Consider the following 27,621-nt stretch of genomic DNA (forward strand, 5'->3'; position numbering starts at 1 on the left):
GGAGAAATGGTTCCCATAAGAACATAAATTACTTAAAACGTTTATAAAAACAGCTCTTTTACGGAAACTCAAAGGGGGCGGGTTATAGAGGAAGAATGCATAGCGTCTTTACACTGAAATAAATTAAGTCTGGAAAGCCAAAGCTATTTTTACTCAGTATTGTCTCAAACAAACAAACAAACAAAAAACTTTGGTTACAATGGTGTATAAATTCTAAAGACGCTCTTCAATGCAGAAAATATTTACTGAACATCCACTACAGGCAGATCATCTGGCAAGTTGAATTTGGATGAAAAGCACTTATAAAACATCTGAGGAGATAAAACACACGTACATAAAAGAACGCAAAGCAGCGTATAAATACCAAAGGGGAGCTGGTGCCAAGGCCACAGCTTGTAGGAGAAAGGGATGTGCTCACGTATGAGCTTCAGAGGGACACGAGTCACTCAGAAACTGAGGCAGGGAAAACAGGGCAGGGGCGGGGGCTAGGAGAGGTGGCCTGGGGGTAGGACAAAACCCAAAAGTCAAGAAGCTATGCCTAGATTAGAGTCTCACAGAATTTTAGAACTGGAAGAAACTCATCACAAGAAAACAAAATTCTCTATCTATGTATGGTGATGGATGTTAACTAGACTTATTGTGGGGATCATTTCGCAATATACAGACTTGGTCACTGACCTATGATGGTTCAATTTACAATTTTTCAATGATGTAAAAGTGATATGTAGAAAACACACTTCGAAATTTGAATTGTGATCTTTCCCCAGGCTAGTGTTAGGCAATACAATGGTCTCTCATGATGCTGGGCAGTGGGTCACAGCAATCAGTCAGCCACACAACCACAAGGGTGCACAACCGATACAACTACAACTACACTGTACCCATACAACCATCCTGGTTTCCACTATCATTATTCAATCAGTTACATAAGATATTTAACACTTACATTATAAGACAAGTTTTGTGTTAGATGATTTTGACCCAACCGGAGGCTGATGTAAGTGTTTGGAGCACATGCAGGTGGGCTAGGCTAAGCTATGATGTTTAGCAGGTCAGGGGTATGGGGGGCTAGCCATCAGAAAATCCACCCAGGTAACCAAAGAGTTAGAACTTCTAGCTCCACCTCCCTGATCTCCAGGGAGGGGAGAGAAGCCAGGAGATCCAATTCAATCACTAATGGCCAATGATTTAATCCTTCTGCCTATGTAATGAAACCTAGATAAAAGCCCCTAAACGATGGGGTCCAGGACCTTCCAGGTTGGTAAACACAATGATGGGCTGGGGGTGGGGGATATGCTCTGAGAGAGCATGCAAAGTCTGTGCACACAAACTCCCCTCTGCCACCAATACCTTAGCCTATGCATCTTTTCAATTTGGGCGTTCCTGAGTTGTATCCTTTATAATAAACTGGTAAGCATCAATAAAGTGTTTTTTCTTTTGTAAGTCATTCTAGGGAATTATACTGAGGGTGTTGGCAGGGGTTTTCACAGAAACCCCCAAATTTTAGTTTGCTGGGCAGAAGTGTGGATACCTAGACTACTTATAATTTCTTATATGTTCACTATTAACAATGGCTTAAATTTCTGCTTCTCAATTTTGACAGGAATATAGCCCATAACCATTAACTATGCATTTGGTGCTACCTTCGCCTTTAAATGTTAGTGTCAGGGAACTATATAAAATAAGTGGGGTCTAGGGGCAGCTGGGCAGCTCAGTATGTTAAGCATCTGCCTTTGGCTCAGGTCATGATCCCAGGATCCTGGGATGGGAGTCCTGCTCTGGGCTGACATGTCCATTTTTGGTCACGTGCTTGTAGTTTATTCTGATTTGCTTCCAAGCCCTTTGTGCTGAGGTGCTTCAAGGATCCATCAAGGAAGCATTTGGTGTAGTTACAACATATCATACCAATCTGGGAATGCTGCTTTTTTTAACATATTATATAAGGGTCATTTCTTTTGCTGTTAGCAACCTGAACTTTTATTCTTGGTACTCACTCATTTTAAGTGTCAAAGGAAATGGAAGTTTCTACAGCAACATACACAATCTTCGTTTTCTTAGTGCAATTCCCTGATTTGTCTTTTTCCCACACATTATTTGTGTGGATTATAGTTAGTGTCTTCATTCTTAGATTTCTTCTTAATACTGCTTCATCACCTCTATTCATTCACTTGTTTAGATCCATGGACCTAAGTAAGAGGTCCTGCTGCATCGTCATGACCTCTCAATATTTCAACAACAGCTTTTAGCATCAGCAAGTATCTTCCTATTCGTACAGCTCATTCTGGCCTCAATCCCTGGTCTCCATCTGCTGTGGCAGTTGGGGCTCCAAGGTGCCAGAGGGACCCAGAGCCCCAACCGAGACACTCCACGTGCCTGAAGAGCTGCTTCAGTGGTGGAGCTAGGAGGGCATCTGCTTTTTAATCAAGCAAAATAAACTATAATAATATTTAATATACACACTGACACAGATAAGGAATATAGTAACATTTATCATATTTGTGGATGCCCAGCATATTTGCATTAGCCTTTCCACATGGGTAGAAATTCCTGCGTTATGAGGCCATTTGACTTGCTCAAATACACAGCAGGTGCAATGGCTCTGCCAATTAGTGACACCATCAGACTTCGATTTGTTGATTCAGGAGTAAGCAAGGAAGGAAATTGGGCTCTGAAAGGAGTTTCTATTCTTGATGGCACAGTCGACAGAGGAGGCATCCAACTTTGACGGGCAGCAGAGACTTCAAGGTCTAGTTCCTGATGGTGTCAGGTCATCATGAAAGAGAGCGGGAGCAACTCTAGTAATTTAGTGGGGCGGTTGATAGCAGTTTTCATTTCAAGCTAGTTCCATAGCAGGTTTGGAGTATTCCTGAAGTTCAGCTTTGAGTCTGTTTCACTAGACTTCTCAACAATTCTGTGAGCTTCCTGGTATCCTGCCTTTCTCCTGCTTAAATTGGCCAGAAAAGATTCTGTTCTTTGCAGTTAGAAACTCTGATACAGTGAGACATCTCGTACTTAAGTGGGAGCTAATAGTAGCACCCTTACTCAATTGTTCATTTTAAGCACACCATGGTTGCAATTTTCATGGTCCTGGTTAAAAGCCATATAGAGTATTATGTGGTACAAAATACATATACATATGTATGTGTGTGTGTAGATATATTTTAGTTTTTTTCTCCAATTCTGGCACAGAGCTCCTAAAACCCCTGGGATTTCCAGATAGAAGCAAAGGACTGTCTTTTGTTATTCACAATAAACCCCTTTGACCACACCTGAGTTTATGCTAAAAAGGTGGCTCACGGGGAAGCCCCTAGACAGCTTCAAAATGTGAGCTCATCACCAGAAAGACAAACATCAATTAGAAGGGTGGAACTTTCAGCCCCATCCCTGACTTCCAGGAAGGGGAAGATTCCTGGAGGAAGAGGGACTAGAGATTAAATTCAGTAACTCTTAAACAAGAAGGTATAGAGTACTTCCTGGCTGGTCAACACAGCAAGGTGTTGGGAGGGTGGCTGCCCGGAGAAGGCATGGAAGGTCTGTATACGCTTCCCCTACCCCCCACCCCAAATCTTACTCTGCTTCTCTTCCACTTGTCTGTTCCTGAGTTGTATCCTTCATAATAAACCTCTAAATATAAGAAAAATGTTTTTTTCTTAGTTCTGTGAGGCATTCTAGCAAATTATGCATCTAAGGAGGGGAAACCCATCACCAGAACTATGGGTGGCCTGGGCACCCTGTTTGTGAATAGCATCTGAAGTGGGGGCAGTCTTGTAGAATTGAGCCCTTAACCTGCTGGGTCTGTGCTAATTCCTGACAGTGTCAGACTTGAATTAAATACCAGAAACCCAGCTGTTGTTGGAAACTTGGTTGTTGGTGTCAGAAATATCACATATTATCTAGTTGGACTTTTAAAGTTTCCTGCAAATAGGACACATACTGAAAATAATATAAACAGAAGCAAAAAGAAAATGACACAACTGACATAGTATGAGTTTTCCAAGTAAAAACAGTATGGCAATCAGATTAGATATTACAAGTAGTTATAGAACGAAGAGGAAAACATCTGCTTTTTAAGAATGTGATGCTGTGGGAAAAACATTTTGAAAGTGGACGTGTAAAACTGTTTCCACCATTTGGTAGTTTTGTTCCCCAAAATGATTTAACTGTTACCTCTGAAGTCTCATCTGCATTACTTGGAGACTTGGAGATGTAATTTATGATTTGTTTAAAAATTTCAGTGGGTTTTGAATCTATTTGTTAAAAATATTAAAAACGCAAAATCTCCCAGTTCACAAAAAACATTGACTGACATCAGGAAAGATAGAATTTTACTAGCTAGGACTTAACAAAAACTGAAAAACTGGTTTATTGAATTGAAAATAAGTATCAATACCTAGTAAGTGCAGACAACAGTGTATTTCCATTTGAATCTTTGTATCTTGGTGAGATAACTTTATCAGCTAGAATCGTCATTAAAACCAAATACCAAAATAAACTGAACTAGATCTTTAAACCTGAGACCGAAACCATAAACTTTATAACAAAGGCAGTAATCTCTTTTGGGCACCACCTTCACAACATTTTTCTAGATATGTCTCTTCAGAGAAACAAAAGCAAAAATAAGCTACTGGGACTACACCCAAATAAAAAGTTTTCACCCAGGAAAGAAACCATCAACAAAACAAAAAGGCAACCTACCAAATGGGAGAGGATATTTGCAAATGATATACTCAATAAGGGGTTAATATTCAAAATATGTAAAGACCTTATGCAATTCAACACCAAAAAACCAAATAATCCCATTAAAAAATGGGCAAGGGAACCAAACAGACATTTTTCCAAAAAAGAAGTGCAGATGGCCAACAAACACATGAAAAGACGAAAAGACGCTCAACTTCACTACTCATCAGGGAAATGCTAATTAAAACCACAATGAGATTTCAACTTCAACCTGTCAGAATTGCTAGTTATCTAATAGGCAAGAAATAACAAGTGTTTGCAAGGATGTGGAGAAAAAAGTAACTATGTGCACTGTTGGTAGGAATGCGAACTGGTGCAGCCACTGTGGAAAACAGTATGGCGGTTCCTCAAAAAATTAAAAATAGAACTACCCTATGAATCACACTACTGGGTATTTACCCAAAGAAAATGAAAATGCTAATTTGAAAAGATACATGCTTCCCTCTGTTTACTGCAGCATTACTTATAATAGCCAAGATATGGAAGTAACCCAAGTGTCCACTGATAAATGAACAAAGAAGATGTGATACACAAACACACACACAGAGAACAAATGAGATCCAGCCACAAAAAACAAATGAGATCCAGCTATTTGCAACAACACAGATGGACCTAGAGGGTATTATACTAAGTAAAATAAGTCAGACTGAAAAAAACCAATAACATATGATTTTGCTTATACGTGGAATCTAAAAAAAATGAAACAAACAAACAAAAAAGGAGGAACAGATCCATAAATACCGAGAACTGATAGTTGCCAGAGGGGAGGGATATAGAGGGGATGGGCAAAAAGGGGTGAAGGGGCGTGGAAGGTACATCCTCCAGCTGTGCAATGAATAAGACACAGAGGTGAAAGATACAGCATAGGGATACAGTCAATGCTATTGTGATAATGTTGTGTAGTGACAGATGGTAGTTACACTTGTGTTGAGTATAGCATAACACATAGAGGTGTCAAATCACTACATTGTACCTGAAACTAATGTAATATTGTGTGTCAACTATACTACAACAACAAAAAAAAAATTTAAGAAAAAAAATGAAAAAATTATCTAAAAAAATAACAAACATGTTTTATGTATTACTCTCATTATATCACTTATTAAAATAACTATTGTGGGTGGATGCTAAAATTTTTTTTACTAATGGGATACTTGATCATACACACATAAAAACTGGATTTATCTATGTCAGGGTTATCTATGGACCTGTACATCAGAATCCCCTAGGTACATCTTAAATGCTATTGCTTGAGCCTTGTATTCAAGACACATCAGCAGCAAACTGACCTAGTCTCCTGCAGGTAACAATAAGGAGTGAAAGAGAATCAAACATGGAATAATTTTATGGTGCTGTGATTCCGTTATTTATTGCTGCTGTCCATGACACATCCCAATACTGGTGAAATGCTTCCCACACTTTCACCTAAGGATTTGTAGCATTTCAACATAGAATCCAGGTTAAGCAAAATCATTATTAAAGAAAAGACTAGACTATGCCATCAGCTACCTTCTTTAAAGGTTTTCGTCTACTTTGTGAACTAAAGGAAGGAACAGAAGGAAATGAATGAATACAGCTAGAAACAGAGCAGCAGAGATGGCCCTTCCTTACTCAGAACAATTTCCCTCCCTGTTTCTCAATCTCTTAAACTTCAGAGACTTTCATTTCTACTGCTTTTCATCCATTCACCTTGGACCTGGTCCTCACTCAGAACTGCATGACCTCCAGGGCCTCAAAGGGAGTTTTCTCTCTCTGATCGCATTCGTCTTCTTTCCCTATTGCCTGAATTTGTTGACCTGCTTTTTCCTCTTGTAACTCTGGTCCCTTGCCCTTCTCTTTTTCATCTTCCCAGCTGGACACCTCATTTTCAGTTTCCCTTTCCCTGATTTTTAGCCTAAAAAGGACCTAGTACTGGGTTATAAAGGTTATAAAACCTTGTTCCAACTGCTTCAGAACCCAGAGCTCTTCATGCTACTGACCTCGTTTTTCTGTGCAGAGTTCCCTGTAGGGCCTGGCTAGAGGCTCCCTAAGTTCTTAGGACAGCCACTTTGGCATGGGCATAGCCCAGGGACACAATCCAAAGCCCTAAAGCTGAAACTTCTCATCTGGGATTCTAAGATTCCTTAAAAATTGAATTAATAAGTTCCTTGAATGCCATTCAAAAGTATAAAAAGGTAGATACACCAATTAGATTCTATAACCAAGTATTTGTTAAATAGATTATAGTGAAAAAGTAACAAAACTGTTCCTTTTCAACAATTATTGTATTGGAGACTTACTTTTATAAAAGAGACAGCAACAACATTGATTACAATAGCGTGAAAGGCATTAATTAAGTGAAAGGCATTAATTAATCAAGTAAGTAGCATTAATTACCTCTCTGAAACTATATTACCTTACTGTACTTTTAAGAGATGATTTGTTTATTCTAGCAGCCTAAGAGATCATAAGTTATAACACATTCTCTCATCACTTATAATTTCAATTGCTTCACTTTCTGGCAAAACTTAGGATCAAGGAATATAAGCATTGTTACTGCAATAGTGCTGTATGATGATAGATGATAGCTACACTTGCAGTAAACCCAGCATAAGGTATAGAGATGAGTTGAATCATTATGTTGTACACCTGAAACTAATGTAACATTGTGTGTCAATTATATTCAAACAATTTTTTAAAGAAATATAAGTATTCTTGGGGTGCTTGTCTAGCTTAGTCGGTATAGCATGCAACACTTGATCTCGGGTTGTGAGTCTAAGCCCCATGCTGAGTGTAGAGATTACTTACAAATAAAAATCCTTAAAAAAAAAAAAAAGAAGAAACATAAGCATTAATGATTCTGACTTTACTGCAAACCTCAGCATTTCCAGGTAAATACAAAGAAGTCATAGATCTAGCTATATACAATTTTTTTAATTAAATAATTTTACCATTTGTTTAGAAGATTTTATTTATTTATTCGTCAGAGAGAGAGTGAAAAGGTGAAAGGGTTAATGGGTTACTGATTCCGGTAGAGGTGAAGGATTGTCGGAATCCATAAGTTCCTGATTCTTTTCTGGGATAGAAACTGGAAGCCCTATTGGGATTTGATCCTCCATTTTTATTTTGGAGTGTGTGACTCATCAACACCCCTCTTCAGCCCTTTAGGAACCTAGACTTGGGCAAATGGACTCTCCTTCATAATGTGTCTTCTCATAAAGAGGCTGAAAATGCAATCAAGGCCAAACAGATAGGCATCTGCGTTACTCAAGAGGGCTAGGAACTTCTAAGGACTTCCAAATTAGGTTATAGCTCTTTCGCAGAGACATTCCCCCATAACTTCCTACTATACCTGATTTATATTTCTTATGCTGACAGAAATTCTTTACGTCATATAGTCCCAGCATTCTAGATGCAAAATTAACTTTCAGTGTTTTCCAGTGTTATTTGATTTCTTACAAAATCTTGATTGACAGGGTTAATGGGACAGAATCTTACAAATAAATCTTAATTTGATTAAATAAACTCACATTTTGTGGTAGTACTATGCAAAATTTATGCCTTCTTTCCTCACAGATGGGGCCCATGTTTACTGCCCACCTCCCCCAAATTATTTGTAACCTTTATTTGAAATTGTTGTATTAAGATAATTCATTGTTTGCTATACATATTCATTCACAACCAAATATAAATCTTCTACACATTTAAGTTACATATGAGGAATATATATTTAATTATATTTAAAGCTATTTCTTGAATAAATAAATAAATAACTAAATTTGATAAAGGAAATTACAAGCTTATACCTAGTGATAACCTTTATACATTTTATTGTTAAAATAATTTAAAAACTCATTTTACTTTTTAAAAAAAGAATGGCAAGTCTGCTAATAAAAATATCAATATCTAAGGTAACTAATAGGTAAAATTTTTAAACTATGAAATTGTATAGGGAGGAAGCAAGACTGGGACCACGAGTCCTACCTTCCCTTGAAGTAAGTGCACATGTTATTTGAACCAAAGCCTTCTTTCATGCTTTGTCAACTAATAGGCAGATGATGTAGAGACTTGAAGATTACTGCAAGGACTTTGGTTTTCACTATGAGAGAAATGGGATGCCACTGAAAAGTTCTGAGGAGTGGAGAAACATGAATTGATTACCAAGATCATTCTATTGCTGTGTTGAGGTTAGACTGAAGGAGGCCAAAGGGAGAAGCTGAAGTACGGAGATCGGCCTGTTGCAATAAACTCAATGAAACATATATACTGACTTGGACTAGTCTGGATTCTGGATAGGTTTTGAAAATGTACCCACAGGCGTGCCTGGTGGCTCAGTCAGTTAAGCGTCTGCCTTCGGCTTAGGTCAACATCTCTAGGTCCTGGGATGGAGCCGGGCATCCGCTCCCTGCTCAGCAGGGAATCTGTTTTTCTCTCTCTCTCTGCCCCTCCTCCCTGCTCATTCTCTCAAATTAAAAAATAAAAATCTTTAAAAGACAGAAAAAAAAGAAAATATAGCCACAGAGATTTGCTAATGATCAATTCCTTTTAAACTTGATTGGCCGTAAGATGTGAGACAGGGGATGGCTGAAATTTTTAGCCAGAGTAACCCTAAGATTGGAGTTGCTATTTACTGAGATAGGGAAGACTGTGGGCGGAGCAGTTTGAAGGCGGATATCAGGAACTCAGGTTTGGACATAAACACCACATTTAAGGTGCTCATTAGATTTCCAGATGGAGATATCCAGTTGGCAGTTGGATGTATGAATCTGGAGTTCAAGAAAAGGGTTCAGGATAGACATGTAAATTTGGGAGCCAAGAGCAGATACACCTTGAGACTGTATGTGCTGCTCCTAAGGGTGTTTCAACAGGGAGAAGGTCCAAGAACTGAGCACTGGAGAATTCCAACATTGAGAAAGAAGGTACTAGCAAGAGCTGACTTTTGGATTTAGCAACCTGGAGGTAACAAATATATTTTTTTAAAGATTTACTTATTTTTTTATTTATTTGAGAGAGAAAGAGCACACACACATGCATGAATGGGAGGGAGGAAAGGGACAAAGGGAGAAGAAGAGGGAGAAGGAGAGAAGTAGACTCCCCACTGAGCACTGAGGCCAATGCAGGGCTCTATCTGATGACCCTAAGACCACAATCTGAGCTGAAATCGAGTCAGACGCTCAATAGACGGAGGCACCCAGGATTCCCATAAATATTTTTATTTTTAGTAATAAATTATCCTCTATGTCTATATGTATTAAATTGCCTCCAAATTCCTATACAAAACCATTCATAAATTTAAATTCTTTAACTGAGTTCTGGGGACACTTGCGAATCCATAGGAGACCAGAAAGTTAGGCTTCCTCTTGTTGAATCTTCTTTTTTTCCTTTTGTTGAATCTGATGCTAGAATGAAGGATGGAAACTTTAAAATGTCTTTCATCTATGTTCCCGTGATATATTGATTTAAACTGAAATGGAACTCTCTGATGCTTTTCTAAAAAAAAAAAAATTAATTACAACTACTTTTATGTGTCACAGAATATCCTTGTGATATTCCTAGTCTTACTGTACTGATCTTCAGCCACTTTTTTCCCAATATCTTAGAAGCTACTTTTCTCTATTGTCTCTCTGTCACACATCCCCTGGCAAATCTCAGTGTTGGGGAAAAGCAACTACCTTACTTCTCCATGAACACTCACCAATGTCCACATCTTAACTGATTCAAATATGTCTTACTAAGCCATTCTCCCAGTTAGATTTTTCTCCTGTTCTCTGCAAGAATTATTTCAAACTGATTTCACTCTTCTAACTTCCTTCCTGCCCTCCTCTCCCAACTTCAGCTTAGACTAAATTTTGAGCTGTACAATAAACTCCTTATTCAAAATCTCTATCCAGATATTTCACCGGCACCCTGAATTCAGTATGTTCAAAACTGAACTCGTGATCTTCCCCCTCCGTCAAACTTGCTCCCCTCTTACAATTCCCTTTCCAGTAAACAGTGCCTTCCTGCAAATGCTCAAGCCAGAAACACCATATCATCTTTACATCCAAGCTAACAGCTAACAGCTAATCTTCAGGAGTCCACTTCCCATTCTCCATATTCTCCATTTTACAACCATTTTGTTTCTTTAAAAACTCAAATTTGTTTTTGTCACTCTCCTCCTCCCTACCCATGCCCTTAATTCAAATTTGATTTGCCACCATCTGTAAAACCTGGCAGGATCAAAGGATAATGTACTCAATGACAATACACTTTAAAGGTTTTTGATACTTTGCATTCATGATGCTTACTGTGTAGTGGGGAAAACAGACATTAAATATATGCCTGGCTATATAATTACAATTGTAATAGGTGCTATGTAACTATGTTGTAATTAAGAGTGTATAAGAGGAAGACCAATCTAGCGGAGGCCTCCTTGAGGAAAAGACTTTGAGATTGAGGTGAGATCTTGAGCGTGGGAAGTGGAGAGAAGAGCCGGTTATAGGAGCCCTGAGAGGTGAAGAAGGGAAGAGAGGGGAGAGGAGCGGGGGAAAACAGGTAATGGGAAGAGGTAAAAGGTCAATGCGGCTACAGATGTGGGCATTAATGGAGGGGTGGTTGGAGCTGAATATAGATAATTCAAGCAGAACTTTGTAGCTCATCTTAAGGGTTTTGATCTTTGTCTTAAAAATAATGCAAAGTAATTGCAAGGTTTTAAGGGTGTTAACATGATGAGATTTAGCTTTCTAAAAGATCACCAGGGCTTCTCTGTGGAGTATGCACTTCTCCTTAACATTGGTTCTCAGGAGAAGAAGAGCCAAAACGTTGACCGCTGATCAAGATTTGCACTGGGTCATTCCTCCCTTTTATTTGACTTCCCTTAAGCCTTTCACAGTGTGCGGGCCACACCCTAAGTAGTACCTAGATCACACCCTAGTTCCTAGTTTTTGCCTGCCTAATAAGATTTTAAACAAAAACATGAACACAAATACCAAATCTAACCAAAGTGTACACTGTGTTATTGAGTCTTCCATACATTCCTTGATTATTGGGTTACCTGGAAGTAAAGGCCTTCTAGTCCTTTTTCCGGTAAAGTAAGCCATTTTCGGTGTTTTAAGTAAGGAGAGCCTTTCCAACGTGAAACTGCCGGCCGCTCCAGTTATTTATGTGACCTCTAGCAGTGTGCTGCTTCTTTGTGAACCCCTGGACTCTCACATAAAAGCAACAAAATTAAGACTTGCCAAGCTGCTCATGGCCCCAGATTTGCACTTCAAGAAACTGGAGATAGACTGGTTTTTGATGGGTTTATTGAGCAGTTCATCAGCTGTTTTTGTCTTTCCCTCCCCCACCTATCCTTCCATCCACTCATCCATCTAGGAATGAATTTTAAGAATTTAGAAACGTTGTTTGCAATTGGATCCAAAAGACAATTTTGCTGCTAAATACATTCTTCTAATACACGTCCACAAATAACAAGGAGGTAGTTGCCAAGACTCTCAAACCCTGAATCACTCTATCTATGCGGCTGCTGTGAAAATGCTCTTAAGTGCCATTTTATTTATTTATTTTTTAAGATTTTATTTATTTATTCGACAGAGATAGAGATAGCCAGTGAGAGAGGGAATGCAAGCAGGGGGAGAGGGAGAGGAAGAAGCAGGCTCATAGCAGAGGAGCCTGATGTGGGGCTCGATCCCACAACGCCGGGATCACGCCCTGAGCCGAAGGCAGACGCTTAACCGCTGTGCCACCCAGGCGCCCCTTAAGTGCCATTTTAAACCCAATGAGCTCATGTGGGCTCCAACTTCAGCTGCTATCTAATACTGAGCATTCACTATGAGCGAGAGATGGGAGCTTTGGGGAGAACTGGAGAAGAGTATGAAAACGACGAAAACAGTGCAAGCCAAAACTCACGAACCCCCAAAACCACCTCGAGCTAATTCATTTAATGGTAAACTCCTTCTGGGTGGCGTTCTTAGGCCTAACCCCCCCCCACCCCCCGCCTCCGCTCTCTGCACCGTAACTGGCATTCAGTAACGGCTCCACAACAGGGCACTCACCCGGTGAAAGACCAACCCCGGCCCAAGCCCTGGTAGCCCTGCTGAGACCTCAGGCACCTTCGCGGCCGCCGGCTCCGGGCTTGGCCACGTGACACGCTCAGGCCAATGGGCAGGCTGCCCGCCGCCGGTCTCCCATAAAGGCGCCTGTTGCTGCCCGCTAGCGGCAGCCGCCATTAGGACGAGAGCTGGCTGCGACGGTTGGCGAAGACCTGCGGCCTCACACCAATTCATCTTGTGCAAGCTGGTGGGAACGATCCGATAAGGCCTTTTACGCACGACGTGACACAGCCTCTGCGTGGACTACTGCTTTGGGATCCGGGTCCTCGGTGCGACGCTGAGCGGAAAGAACCGTTTTTTTCCCTCTTCTCCCCTCCCCCATCAACACTGCAACCGGCGAGCAGTTGGGGAGTCCATCCCCGTGTGTGCCTAGCTGCCCAGGTGAGCTGCCAGTTGCTGTCCTTTGGCCTCAAACTGCAAGCTTGTTGCCCCAGTGGACCCTTTTAACATGTTTTTGGGCTTTTCTCTTACTTAAATGCTTGGGGGTTTCTTGCCAGGAAGGGGTGGGAAGAATGAGGTTGGGGCGAGGACGTGAGGTTCCAGTTATACAGCTGCCTGCTCCCCATCTTGAAAAACATCACTGCCTTTGTGGTTTTCTTGGGTCTAGGTTTGGTGGATCTCTGTATGTACGGTAGTTTGGGGACTGCAGGAGAAAGTACGGAGCTTTAGCTGTAGCTGGCATTTTTGTTGTTTTTTTCTGGGTATCATCATTTGGGACAGGGACATTCCCACTCTTGATTTATTTAACTAACATTATTAAGCTCTTGGAACATGCCTAACCCTCTGCTGGGTTCTGCAGAACCTGGACATGTATTCAAGGTGGTGGCTTAGGTTAAGAATTCAGATGAAGTATTTACATCACACTTTGGGACTCGTAGGAAGGATCCAGGTGGGTGGAAGGGGGTGGGGGAGGCCTCTGGGGTAGAGGGGATAACTGAGCTGGGTCTTGAAAGCCAAATAGAAGTTAGTCTAAAGAGTGACAGGAGGAGCTCTGGTAAGCCAGAGAAAATTTTCCGAAAGTGTGGACACGTGTGAGCACAAAGTAGGGTGGGACAGTGAAGAACTGCAAATTTTTGAGTGTGGCTGGCACAGTGTTGGGAATTGGGATAGTAGCAACATTTATGTCTAATGAGAAGGAAGGGGTCTATATATGTGTGTATCGTGAACAGCAGTGGGTTGAACAGTGTGATTGCAAATTACTAAACAAAAATCAAAACCTCACTGTTGTGTCAGTTGAGGTGGGAGTTAACAAGTGATTGAATGAAAAAAAAAGTGGTTTGGGGGATAGAAAATAGGAATACCCTAAGTATTAAGAAAATGTAAATTTATATTCCACAGTCAGGGAGTGGGTTGATGGAGTTAAAGAAAAAATCAAAGGAAGAACCCTGAGGGATATTAATGGATTAGCAGAAGATGAGATTATGAAGGAGATAGCCTCTGAACTTCCTATTGACTCTCTTAGCACCCTGTTCCTATCTCTGTCAAAGCAGTAATTATATGTCTCCTGTTGTAATTACCTATTTATAAGTCTATATAAAGAGATTGTACCCCCCAATTCCTAGTTCAGTGCTTGGCACCATTGTAGGTGCTTTATAAGTATGTAATAAATGAACAAATAGAATCTGGAAAAAAGCGGTATCCTGGAAACCAGAGAAGAGTTTCAAGAGAGTCATGATAGTCTACTGATAGAAGTTGCTGAGAGGTCAAGTGAGATAAGACTCAAAAGAATCCATTTAACAACTAAGTATGGTAAGTATTAGCCTTAGTGTAAGTGGGCTGTCAGAGGAATGGCAGGGAAAAAGTTGATTGTGAGGTGGGGTGTAAAGACAATGTCATTTTTTAGGATGCTCCGGTGTGAGGTACAGAAGAGGGAAGACTGAGGCTACAAGGAGACGATAGGATCAAGAGAAGAATTTTTAAGGAGACTTGAGAAAGTGTATATGGAGGGTAAGCTAGTATAGAAATGTTGACAATATAGGCAAGAGAGATGGACCTTTTTTATCTCCTTATCTAGAGTATAGAGTACCTGGGAAAGGAATTCTAGACAGTGAGGGTGTCCCATTCTTAGACTGAAGGGAGGAGTAGATGAGAAGATTGAATCATTGTGAAGAATATACATTTTCTAGAAATGATCTGTTTGACTTTAAGTGAAGCCTGATTTTATTTTGAAGAAACCATTTTCTCCCTTGAATTGGCGACAGCTTGTTTGATGATGCAGGATTTGGAGTATTTGAGCTCACACTGGTTGGATTGCTTTTGACCTTTCTGAGCACTAGAACTATCTGGTGTTCAGAATCCATACTTTTTTTTTTTTGAAAGATTTTATTTATTTGAGAGAGAGAGTGTGTGTGTGCATGTGGAAGCACACAAGCAGGGGTAGGGGCAAAGGGAGAAGCAGCTCCCCACTGAGCAGGGAGCCTGATGGAGGACTCCATCCCAGGATCACAGCCTGAGCCTAAGTCAGATGCTTAACTGACTGAGCTACCCAGGCACCCCGAGAATCCAAACTCTTTAATTCTATGCTGTACTGCTTCCCTGCATGTGTGAGATCTATTTAAGTTCAACCGGAAGTGCCACCACATAGCTGAATAACTTATTCTCTTCCATTTATTGAAATGATGGAAAATATCTTTTAACAATCTTCATTCAGAACCTCAAAATTCAACTCTCTAAAGCCTCTAGGCTCAAGATATGTTAATTTACATTTTTGTTTCTTAATCAGCTCAAGTTTCCTTGAAACTTCAGTATGTGGGGCAATACAATTTAATACTTGCATCACTGAGTTAATAATAGAGGACTTATATAAACATTTTTTTTCCTGGCAAACTCAAGAAATTGGTTGGTCTTGGTGTTTTTGGAAGGGTGAAACCTCTGCCAAAGAGATTAGTCTTCCTGATATGTCTTTGTGTGCATTGAATTAAAAGTGAATTTGTACGTTTCTTGTAACATTTTAGAAAACATGTTTTTGCTTGTGTGTGCATTTTACAGAAATCTTTATAAGTATTTGTCAGGGATGACTGAAATATTCACAACTATTTCAAAGACTTTTTTCTTAGAAGTTTTTTTTTGTTTTGTTTTTGTTTTTTTTATTTATTCGACAGAGATAGAGACAGCCAGCGAGAGAGAGGGAACACAAGCAGGGGGAGTGGGAGAGGAAGAAGCAGGCTCATAGTGGAGGAGCCTGATGTGGGGCTCGATCCCATAACGCCGGGATCACGCCCTGAGCCGAAGGCAGGCGCTTAACCGCTGTGCCACCCAGGTGCCCCTTTTTCTTAGAAGTTTAAATTTTTACTCTTGTACACTGTTGGTAGGGCAATAAATTAGAATAACCTATGGAGAGCAATTACATGTGTAGCAACATTTAAAAGCACTGTCCCAGAAATTAATAGAAATATATCCAGTAGGCCTGGCCAAAAAAAAATATATATCCAATAGGTATTGGCTATGTATGCAGTGATGTATTTTTGAGGATATTTGTTGCAACATTGTATTTAATATCTGTATGTCCGCGTTCATAAGATGATATATTAGACAGCCATTAAAAATAGAGGGGGCTGCCCTGGGACAATTTCTCATATGAATTAAGTGTAAAAAACACCATTTCTAAAAAGATGCACAAGAAATTATTAACAAAAAAGAGAAATAAAAAATTGCTAACAGTTAAGAGGGGTCCTAGTTGGCTGGGGGACAAGAATGAGAAAGGAGGGGTGATTGGGTGGCTCAGTTGATTAAGCATTCCATCTTGGTTTCAGCTCAGGTCATGATCTCGGGGCCATCGGATCAAGCCCCATGTCCGGCTCCAGGGTGAGCGTGGAGCCTGCTTAAGATTCTGTCTGTCTCCCTTTCCCTCTGCCTCTCTCTCTAAAAAATAAAATCTTAAAAAAAAAAACAAAGAATGAGAAAGGAAGCTTTGTTATATACCATTCATACTACATTAATATTAAAATTCAAATATACTTAATTTTTATCAAGTCTATAAATAATATTTCATCTTTAAGAATTTCTCCAGAATGCAAAAGATTATTTTATGAAGAACTATTGAGTGGGCAAAACAGATATGATTTTCAGTCAATTTGCTCATGAAACCATAGGATGATATGGCATGGTGATGCTAATTATGTGATTATCTTCATCAAAGTAAACCAGAACTTTTCCTAATTTATGGTACATTGAACAATTATTAGTGGTGGTTGTTTATAACATTGAATTCTTATCAACATTAGATTTATTTTATCTGCCCATGCTATCTTTCTTTGTAGAAATGTATCCACGGGTAAAAAGTGTGTGAAACTGAGGGCCTCAGAGGGGAGGGGGGTGGGGGAATGGGATAGACCGGTGATGGGTAGTAAGGAGGGCACGTATTGCATGGTGCACTGGGTGTTATATTCAACTAATGAATCATTAAACTTTACATCGGAAACTGGGGATGTACTGTAATGGTGACTAACATATATAATAAAAAAACATTTAAAAAAAAAGTGTGTGAAAGCAAAAGTAACAATAAAATGACAACTCACCATAAACATTCAGAACAACAGTGGACTTTCACAGAGACAGGATAGGCTACCAGTTATGTATATTTGCCTGTATACTTGTAACTCCATAATTTAATCATGTTGGAGTATAAGTAAGTTATTTTAGAGAAAACCTTGAAGTAACCAGTCCACTTAAATGAATGACAAAGTCTGACACTTTTCAGCTGATTATGACCCACCATTATGTCAAATAAGGTGAAAATCTTTTGAGGGGTGTGTTGCTGAAGCATTATGCTGGCATTTTCTGTTTTATTAACATTTTCTAATAGTGAAGAACAAGAGTTAAAAATAACAAAAGAAAGACTTTAGAGAAAGTAAAATGGTGGCAACTAACATAGAAATTTACCAAGTATAAAAAGCCACATAAACTCCTTTTTAAAAAAGTTTTTAAATAAGAAACAAGATTTCGTTGAACAGAAAGACTGGGGTAATTACAAAGAATATTTTATGAAGAGGGCAATTCCTAATCCTCTATTGCTGAACTAGAGAGCTTCACCTCACACTAGTATCCAGGGGCTCTAGCCAAAGAATGCAGGGCATACTCCTGAGATTGTTACCAGATTATCAAATACTAACTTTTTTTTTTTTGTGCCCAGTGATAATTATCACAGCTCTTGTTCATGGTCAGTCCATCTACAGCCCTCAACCCCAATGTACCATAAGTTCGTTGCTTAAAATTCTTAACATATAGAAAAAGATACAAAGATCTATATATCTTCCAACAGTTGTCAATATTTTGCCATGTTTACTGTGTATATAGGTTTTTCTCCTAAACCATTTAAAACCTGTTTTATAGATGTCACCATTGACATCAAATTTTTTGAGCATACATTTAAACATCTTTTTCTTACATAATCACCATACTATTCTCATACCTTTAGTAATGTATTCTCACACCTGTCAAAATGAACAATTCCCTAAACTTCCCTAGTTGTCCACAAAATGTCTTTAATAACTGATCTCAAACCAAGATTTGATCTAGGATGATAAATTCAGTTAAGTCTTAATTCAGAGCAGTTATTCCACATTTTCTTTTATAATCTTTTTATAAAAGATAGGCCATTTGTGGTCTTATATCTTTTTTTTTTTTTTTTTTACCTGTTTTAGGTCATTTGTTTTATAGGATATTATATATTCTACATCTGTCTGTTTTCTTACGGTTTTGTTTCATTTTTTCTAGCACTGTCCCACAGAACTTTTCTGCAGTGATGGCAGTGCTCTATAGCTGCACTGTCCCATGCAGTAGTCAATGTGGATGGGTTTTTGATTTTTGGTAATTTTGGTTAATTTAAAGTTAAATAGTTCTATGTGGCTAGAGCCCGTCATATTGGACAGTGCAGCTCTAGCCCTTTAATTTTCTGTTACATGAAAATCTTGTTACATATTTTTGGCCAAAAGCCTTTTTAGGTACTGTGTATATTGTATTTAAGAAGACTTTATTTATTTGAGAGTGAGAGTGTGTGGGCATAGGGTGGGGGAGGGGAGGAAGAGGGACAGGCAGACTCTGTGCTGGGCACAGAGCCTGTCTCGGGGCTCAATCTCAAAATCCGAAATCATCACCAGAGCCAAAATCAAGAGCCAGACACTGAACCAACTGAGCCACCCAGGCTCCCCTTTATTTATTTATTTATTAGATTTTTTTACAAAAGATTATTTATTTATTTATTTGACACACAGAGAGAGAGACAGCCAGTGAGAGAGGGAACACAAGCAGGGGGAGTGGGAGAGGAAGAAGCAGGCTTCCAGCGGAGGAGCCTGATGTGGGGCTCGATCCCAGAACGCCGGGATCACACCCTGAGCTTAACGATTGAGCCACCCAGGTGCCCCTATTTTTTAGATTTTTAAAATTTATTATTTATTTGAGAGAGTGAACATAAGCAGGGGGAGGGGCAGAGGGAGAGGAGAAGCAGACTCCCCACTGAGCAGAGATCCCAACATGGGGCGATCCCAGGACCCTGAAATCATGACCTAAGCCGAAGGCAGATGCTTAACTCACTGAGCCACCCAGGTGCCCCTTTAGATTTTATTTTTAAATAATCTGTATATGCTACATGAGGCTTAAACCCACAACCCCTGTCAAGAGTAGCATGCTCTACCAACTGAGCCGGTCAAGTGCCCCCCAATACATACTATTCTAAGTTTTTACTAGTTAGTATTATTTTATGGGTACTACAAAAATCTGATTTTGGGATTTGACTAATTTTGTGCAGATGTTTGATCAATGTACCAAAGCAAGAAAACAAGGACAAGTAGGGTTGAAATATAAGGGACATATGAGGAAGTTGTATGAATAGCTAAGGACATATGGGATATAAAGAAGGAGAACAATTTTTAAAAAGTTGGTAGCCATTTTAAATACTACAGAGAAGTCTGGGAAGATAATTGAGGAAGATAAGTGAGGGCTTTGTGATATTTCAAGGTGTTAGTGATCTTTGGATAAGCAGTTTCAGAAGGGGGTTGGAGAAAGTAGGTAGATGTATTTGACCTTTAAAAAAATTTTTGCACCCAAGGTTGGTTGGTTGGGTTTTTTTTTAATGTAAATAGGCATGTAGCAGGAAAGGTGTTTTCTTTAAGTCCTTGTTTATTTGTTTTGGGGGGTGAGGCAGCGGGGGAGAGAATCTTAAGCAGACTCTGTGCTGAGCGCAGAACCTGACACGGGGCTCAATCTTATGACCTGTGATCATGACCTGAGCAGAAACCAAGAGTCAGACACAACCGACTGTACCACCCAGGCACCCCGAAGTCCTTATTTTTTAGAGCAGTTTTAGGTTCACTGCAAAACTGGGAGAAGGATACAGAGATTTCCCATATACTTACCAACTCCCACACATGCTGTCCTCCCACTTTATCAACAGCTCCCACCAGAGTGGTACATTTGTTATGGTGGATGAACCTACCATGATAGCTTATTATCACCCAAAGACCTTAGTTTGTGTTAGAGTTCATTCTGGGGGTTGTACATTCTAGGGGTTTGGGCAAATGTATAATGGCATATATCCATCGTTATGATCTAATACTAAGTCTTTTCACTGCCCTAAATATCCTCTGTGCTCCATCTTTCTATTCTTCCCTCTTCCCAGCTCCTGGCAACCATTGACCTTTTTGTGGTCTCCTTAGTTTTGTCTTTTCCAGAATGTCGTATAGTTGGAATCATACAGTATGTAGACTTTTCAGATTGGCTTTTTTTTGCATAATATGCGTTTAAGATTCCTCCATGTCTTTTCATGGCTTGATGGTTGATTTCTTTTTAGCACTGAATAATATTCCATTGTCTGGATGCTGTTGCAGTTTATCAATCCTCTTACTGAAGGACATCTTGGTTGCTTTAAAGTGTTGGCAATTTTTGAATAAAGCTGCTATAAACATCTGTGTGCAGGTTTTTGTGTGGAAAGGTGTTTTTAAGGAAAAAATTTAAGACACTGACTAGAACATATCTACAGACAGATATCAGGAGAAATTAATTACAAAAATAAGTGTAGAAAATAGTGTTAGGAGGAGCAGGAAATATAATTATGTATTGTATAATCCTTAGAGGAAAGCCTTCCTAAACCTAATAAAAAGAAACATTCAATAATGGAAATAAAGGAATAACTAATGAAATAATAGGATTCTGGAGAAGGGGAAAGATCTTCATGGAAAAGAAGGGAGGCTCTAAAATATAGAATAGGAAATAAGCTTAAGGGAAGTTAATTTTTAAAGGGTTTCTCTTGTAAACTGAGATCCTCTGTGAAAGGGTATAGTGGAATTGAGGTTTTGATGAGGTTTGGAAAACGCATTTTTTTAATTGATAGGCATTAAGTAATTCATTTTTTTGAAGGTAAATTCCTGAGCAAAGGGTCCTAATTTAAAAGTAAAAAATTCTTTTTTTAAAAGATTTTATTTATTTATTTGTTGGAGAGAGAGCGAGTATACAAGCAGGGGGAGCCACAGGCAGAGGGAGAAGCAGGCTCCCTGCTGAGCAAGGACTCAATCTCAGGACCCTAGGACCATGACCTGACTTGAAGGCAGACACTTAACTGACTGAGCCACCCAGGTGTCCCTAAAAGTAAAACATTCTTGATTTCTCTCCCTGTTTCTCCAGATATAAAAAAAAAAGTCACATCTGCTGTATCTTTAACGTAAAACTGAATCTGAACACTTTAATTCAGCCTATGTAGGCTCTGTCCTAGACATTAGTCAAACAAGACCTCAGTCTGTCCTGGATCAGTACAAACAAGGTCCCTGCTGACATTGAGTTTACATTCTGGGAATCGGGGGAGGGAGGATTGGGAGACAGTAAACAAGTAGACAAACATGGTAGTAGTGAAGCAGAGTAATAGCTGATGGATTAGCATTGGGGAGAGGGGATAAGAATGCCTACTTAAAATGAGATTGTGAAGGAAAAGCATGGAGAAGATACTTGAAACACCCAACAAAGGTTTTGTGTTCAGACTATATGAAGAGCTAAAAATAAGGTAATAGCTGATAACCCAATAGTAAAATGGGTAGGAACTCTTCAACAGGCAATTGACAAAGAAGATATTCATGTGACCAGTAGACATTAAAAAAGTGTCTCATATCATGAATCCTCAGTGAAATACAAATAAAATCATGATGAGATCCCATTATACACTCACCAGAATGGCTGAAATGGAACACATGGATAATACCAAATATTGACAAGGATGTGGAGTAAGTAGGATTCTCAGAGCTCTGTTGTACATATAAATTGGGATATTTTGGAAAACTGGTATCTACTAAAGTTGAACACACGTAACCTGTGACCCAACATTTTCACTTCTGGATTTGTACTCAACATAATGCATTCACATGTTCACTACAAGCATGTTCATGGCAGCGTTATTTGTCAATCAAAAAACAAACACTGGAAACAACCCAGAAGTCCCAAGAGGAATGGATTGTGGTATATAGTTCAATCATAGAATATTGTACAGCAATGAAGATGAACAAATAAAACATAGTTAAATCTCACAAACGTAATACTGATGCAAGGCCAGATGAAGTGTAATACATAGTAAATACTATATGTAAAGGTCAAAAACAGTCAACTATTTAAGGGGGTAGAATTTATCATAGTGGTTATCTTTTTTTTTTTTTAAGATTTTATTTATTTATTTGACAGAGAGACAGCCAGAGAGAGAGGGAACACAAGCAGGAGGAGTGGGAGAGGAAGAAGCAGGCTCATAGCGGAGGAGCCTGATGTGGGGCTTGATCCCATAACGCCAGGATCACGCCCTGAGCCGAAGGCAGACACTTAACCACTGTGCCACCCAGGCGCCCCTATCATAGTGGTTATCTTTGTGAAGGAGGGGAGGGTATAGTGATTGGGACACTCCAAAGATAGACTAACTTTAAATAAATACAAAACAGTAGGAACCAGTTTCAGTTGCAACACTAGAATATCTCCTTTGTTCTTAGTGACATTAAGAGTTCTAGTTCATGTTTGTGTAACATGAGAAGAGTGTAAGGAAGTGCAATAAATTACAAGATTGATAATCACCTCCAAGTTAATTCATTTTAGTGTGGTTCTTAATCCTGGATACACATCACAAGCAGCAGGGAAATTTAAAAAGCAAACATATTTGTAAGCCTTATCTCCAAAGATTGGGAACTGAGCTTGGTATTTTTTTAAATGACATAGTACCTCACACCCATTAGAATGCCTGCTGTTAAATAACAGAAAGTAAAAAGTGTTGTGAGGATGGGGTGAAACTGGAACACTATAGACTGTTGGTGGGAACGTAAAGTGTTACAGGTGCTGAGGAAAACAGTACAGGATTCCCCCCCAAAAAAATTACCATATGACCCATCAATTCTCAGTTCTGCACTTCTGGGGTGTATCCATAAGAATTGTAAGTAGGGTCTTAAAGAGATTTATACATCCGTGTTTATAGCACTATTCACAGTAGCCAAGAGGTGGAAGTTAACCAAGTGTCCATGATGAATGTATGGATACGGTATATACATATAATGAAATACTGAACCTTATAAAATGAAGGAAATTTTGACATATGCTACAATATAGATTAATCTTGAGGACATTATGCTAAGATAAACCAGGCACAAGAGGAAAAATACTATATGATCCTACTTATACCCAGAGTAGTTAAATTCATAGAAACAAGATAGAGTGGTGGTTACCAGGAGGTGGGGAGAGGCAAGAATGAGGAGTTATTTAATAGGTATAGAGTTTCAGTTTTGCAAGATGAAAAAGTTCTAGAGATTAGTTGCTCAAAAATGAATATACTTACCACTATTGAACTATACACTTAAAAATGGTTAAGATGATAGGGGCGCCTGGGTAGCGCAGTCGTTAAGCGTCTGCCTTCGGCTCAGGGCGTGATCCCGGCGTTCTGGGATCAAGTCCCACATCAGGGTTCTCTGCTAGGGTCCTGCTTCTTCCTCTCCCACTCCCCCTGCTTGTGTTCCCTCTTTAACTGGCTGTCTGTCTCTGTCAAATAAATAAATAAAATCTTTAAAAAAAAGAAAAAAAAGATGATGGGGCACCTGGGTGGCTCAGTTGATTAAGTGTCTGACTCTGTCTCAGCTCAGGTCTTGATCTCAGGCTTTTGAGTTGAAGCTTGGAGTTGGGCTCCATGCTGGGTGTGGAGCCTACTTAAAAAAAGAAAAAAAATGGTTATGAGGGTAAATTTTATGTATTTTACCATCATTTTTATTTATTTATTTTTTAAAAGATTTTATTTATTTATTTGACAGAGATAGAGACAGCCAGAGAGAGAGGGAACACAAGCGGGGGAGTGGGAGAGGAAGAAGCAGGCTCATAGCGGAGGAGCCTGATGTGGGGCTCGATCCCATAACGCCAGGATCACGCCCTGAGCCGAAGGCAGACGCTTAACTGCTATGCCAGGCACCCCTACCATCATTTTTAAAGAAAGATTCAAAACTGGTTAATATGCAGTTGAGAACTAACACTGCTTTAATGGAAACAAAGATACACTGACTAAATATAACACTGTTCTAGGGGCACCTGGGCGGCTCAGTCAGTTAAGCGTCTGTCTGCCTTCGACTCAGGTTGGTACTCTGGGATGAAGCCCTGCATCAGGGCTCAGCAGGAGCCTGCTTCTCCCTCTCCCTCTGCTGCTCCCCCTGCTTATGTGCTCTCTCTCAAACAAAAAAAAAATTTTAATTAAAATAAAATAACGCTTCTCAAAAAATGGACAATTTATTTAATAATTGTACTTTTCATTTTGCTGATATACTTGGTAGTACCTTTGCTCTTTTGTCCTTTAATAATGCTGTTTAGGAATGTTAGATACTGTCTTCCTGAAATACAAAGTTTTATTATTTTAGATGTAGTAATATATACTAAATAGTAGCATTTTAATGTGTCATATTTCTAATAATTAGGTTTTAAAGTAAATCAATTTAGGGGTGCCTGGCTGGCTCAGTTGGTAAAGCATGTGACCCTTGATCTCAGTGTCGTGAGTTCAAGCCCCATGTTGTGGGTGGAGCCTCCTTATGTAAATAAATAAATCACTTTATTTAAATTAGCCAGAAAAATCCTTTAATTTGCTTTTATTCTTTCATTGAATTAATTTTAGGGTAACTACATACCACGGTTATGTTTAACATTTCCTATTTTTTCTTTTTTACCAGAAACTTATAGACTTTTCCTGCTAAGATCTCAATTTGTATTTTAGAAAGGCGGAAGAAATACTGTGCAAGTTTGAAATACCTTAACTCATCCAAAACTAAGGCATACATAATGAAACAACTCTTAGTACTTATACAGAAAGAGGTTCGTATTTGTTTACAAATGTATTTATTTATCATTTGGCTTTTTTGTAGTCTTAATCATGATGTGATATAAAATATATTATTACTCTTTAACACTTTTTAGTTCCATTTTAGAAACCATTTTTCCATTTTGGAAACCATTTTAAATGCACTTTAAAGGTAACTCAGTTTTGTTTTTGGATTCTAAGGACATGAACTTATAGGCAACATTGTAATATCAGAATTTGACCCTATTCACGATGTCTCTGTCAAGTCGACAAACAGCCATTGTTAACCCTCCACCACCAGAATATATAAATACTAAGAAAAATGGGCGATTGACAAATCAACTGCAGTATCTACAGAAAGTTGTCCTGAAGGCTTTATGGAAGCATAGTTTTTCCTGGCCTTTTCAACAGCCTGTGGATGCTGTGAAACTAAAGTTGCCAGTAAGTATATCTTAAAATTATTACTTATAAAAGTGAATCTCCAAAAGAAATTAGTCTTTAATATTATAAAATATATTTAATTTAATAAAGACCTCTAATTTATTCTGTACCACTGAAGAATTTTCCAATGAGTATTTTTTCCTAAATAACAATGCTCATTTTTCTGAGCATTGAAATTCTTATTTTAACAGTGTGGTACATTATAGTACATGTTTTTCTTGTTATAGAATGTGTTGCCTGACCTTTTTTTTTTTTTTTAAGATTTATCTATTTACTTTAGAGAGAGAGAATGCGTGTGCACGAGCAGGGGAGGGGGTGGAGGGAGAGGGAGAGAAAGAGAATCTCCAACAGACTCTGTCCTGAGCCCAGAGTCTGATGCAGGTGGGGCTCCATCTCATGACCTCAGGATCATGACCTGAACTGAAACGAAGAGTCAGATGCCCAACCGACTGAGCCACCCTGGTGCCCCTCACTTGACCTTTTGGTGCAAGGTTGTCATGAGCGTCACGTTCATGAAGTTGCTTGTGACACTTCTTGGTAGTCTTAGGTGCATCCTATACAGAATTCAGCTTTAGGTCTTCTCTTAGGTATTTTCAGCCATCTGATAGCGGAATGGTTAAGTAATTTGTTGCATAGTTAGTGAACCATGGCTCTGGGATTATACTCTGGATCTGTCAGACTCCATAAATTGTACGTTTTTCTTCTCCATGCCCTTCACTTTTTATTTTCCCAGATAGTTCTACTCTTACATTCTTGTTTCTGTTATTCTTTTGTTATTTTTTCTCTGAAAAAAATGCCATGGCAGTCAGCTTTGTTTCTCAGTACAAAAGTTTCAGTTTCCAAATTATGGCTTTTTTAAGGTAATCTAGTTACATGTATATAGCTTCTTAAATTTCTTTGTGTACCAACAGTTGCAGTGAATTTTTTCTTACTACTAACATTTAGAATTTCCTCTTAAAAACTGTAGGATTATTATACCATTATAAAGACCCCAATGGATTTAAATACAATTAAGAAGCGCTTAGAACATAAATATTATGTGAAGGCTTCAGAATGTATAGCAGACTTCAACATAATGTTCTCAAATTGTTATTTATACAACAAGGTATGTAAGCCTTATGTTATAGATGGTAATTCTTTGCTCTTACTTAAAGAAGATGTGTATAAAAAGTGTGCTGATTTCGCATTTCAAGTCTTGATTTGGATATTTTTGCATATTTTTAAGGATAATGTTTATTTTTTACTAGATTTCATAATTTTCACATATCTGTTTATTTAATCTATTTGCTGTTATTTTGCCTGAGTAGCTGTAATGCTTTGTTATGTTTTAAAAAATGAAATATGTTTTAAAAAATGGTTTCTGTAAGTATTGTTTCAAAATGTTCTCTACCATACTTCTGCAATTTTAATTGTAGATGGTAAACTTTATTCTATACTAATCTTGGTTAAATGTTCATGGTATGAATTCAGACAAATTATACATCTAAACTTCATAACAAGTTAACTTAAAGATGTGACACAGTCTCTGTTATATTCTGGTAGTAGTATTTACCTTTGTGTTAATGCTTTGGTTTGTCTGATGATATATGTGGACATTTGAACTTAATCTTCACTTTTGCTTTCATCCTATAAAACTGGACTTGTGTATTCATTTTTTTCTCCATATAGTATTCCTGTTTCCCAGAGTACTGCATTCTTTTAAGCTGTTCTGTATCTAAAAATTAAACTTATATCCTGATTATTCAAAATCACTGATGATGCTGAAATGTAATAGAAATTTTGGTTCCCAAACTATCAGTGCCATCTTAAATTTAAGACTCTAAGCCAATATGATTTTCTTTAAAAATGAGAACTAATGGTATTCTGAAAGTACCATTGGCAACTACATTTTAATTTAACAATTTCAAGTGTACTTTTACATTTAACATTTTAAAATGAAGTTCAGTAATTTTCCTATTAGTACCTAACTTCAAAGTAAGTGTTCTCTGCTTTAGGCTTTTGCTTTGTAATCTACTTAGTTTTTTATCAGTAGTGAATAAAGCAAGCCAAAGACTTCTTCGCATAGTTAAGATTTAAAAACTGGGGGGGGGGGGG

The 27,621-nt window shown here is 38.6% G+C and overlaps 1 protein-coding gene across 6 annotated transcripts in view; it reads left to right on the forward strand.

The window, feature by feature from the left end:
- Positions 1–13,056: 13,056 nt before the first annotated feature.
- BRDT (bromodomain testis associated) overlaps positions 13,057–27,621 on the forward strand; it is a 69,250-nt gene continuing 54,685 nt past the window's right edge. The window contains exons 1-6 of one of the 6 annotated variants that reach the window (XM_019806886.2): positions 13,057–13,187; positions 14,426–14,555; positions 14,650–14,753; positions 24,959–25,100; positions 25,288–25,527; positions 26,495–26,632. In XM_019806886.2, coding sequence (XP_019662445.2) covers positions 25,339–25,527; positions 26,495–26,632 — 327 coding nt within the window. In that variant the 5' untranslated portion in view covers positions 13,057–13,187; positions 14,426–14,555; positions 14,650–14,753; positions 24,959–25,100; positions 25,288–25,338. The remainder of the gene's footprint in view (positions 13,188–14,425; positions 14,556–14,649; positions 14,754–24,958; positions 25,101–25,287; positions 25,528–26,494; positions 26,633–27,621) is intronic. The other 5 variants (XM_034653893.1, XM_034653890.1, XM_034653889.1 and 2 more) reach the window with 5 other exon arrangements.

The sequence above is a fragment of the Ailuropoda melanoleuca genome, chromosome 2 (assembly GCF_002007445.2).
Source record: "Ailuropoda melanoleuca isolate Jingjing chromosome 2, ASM200744v2, whole genome shotgun sequence".
Taxonomy (NCBI): Eukaryota; Metazoa; Chordata; class Mammalia; order Carnivora; family Ursidae; genus Ailuropoda; species Ailuropoda melanoleuca.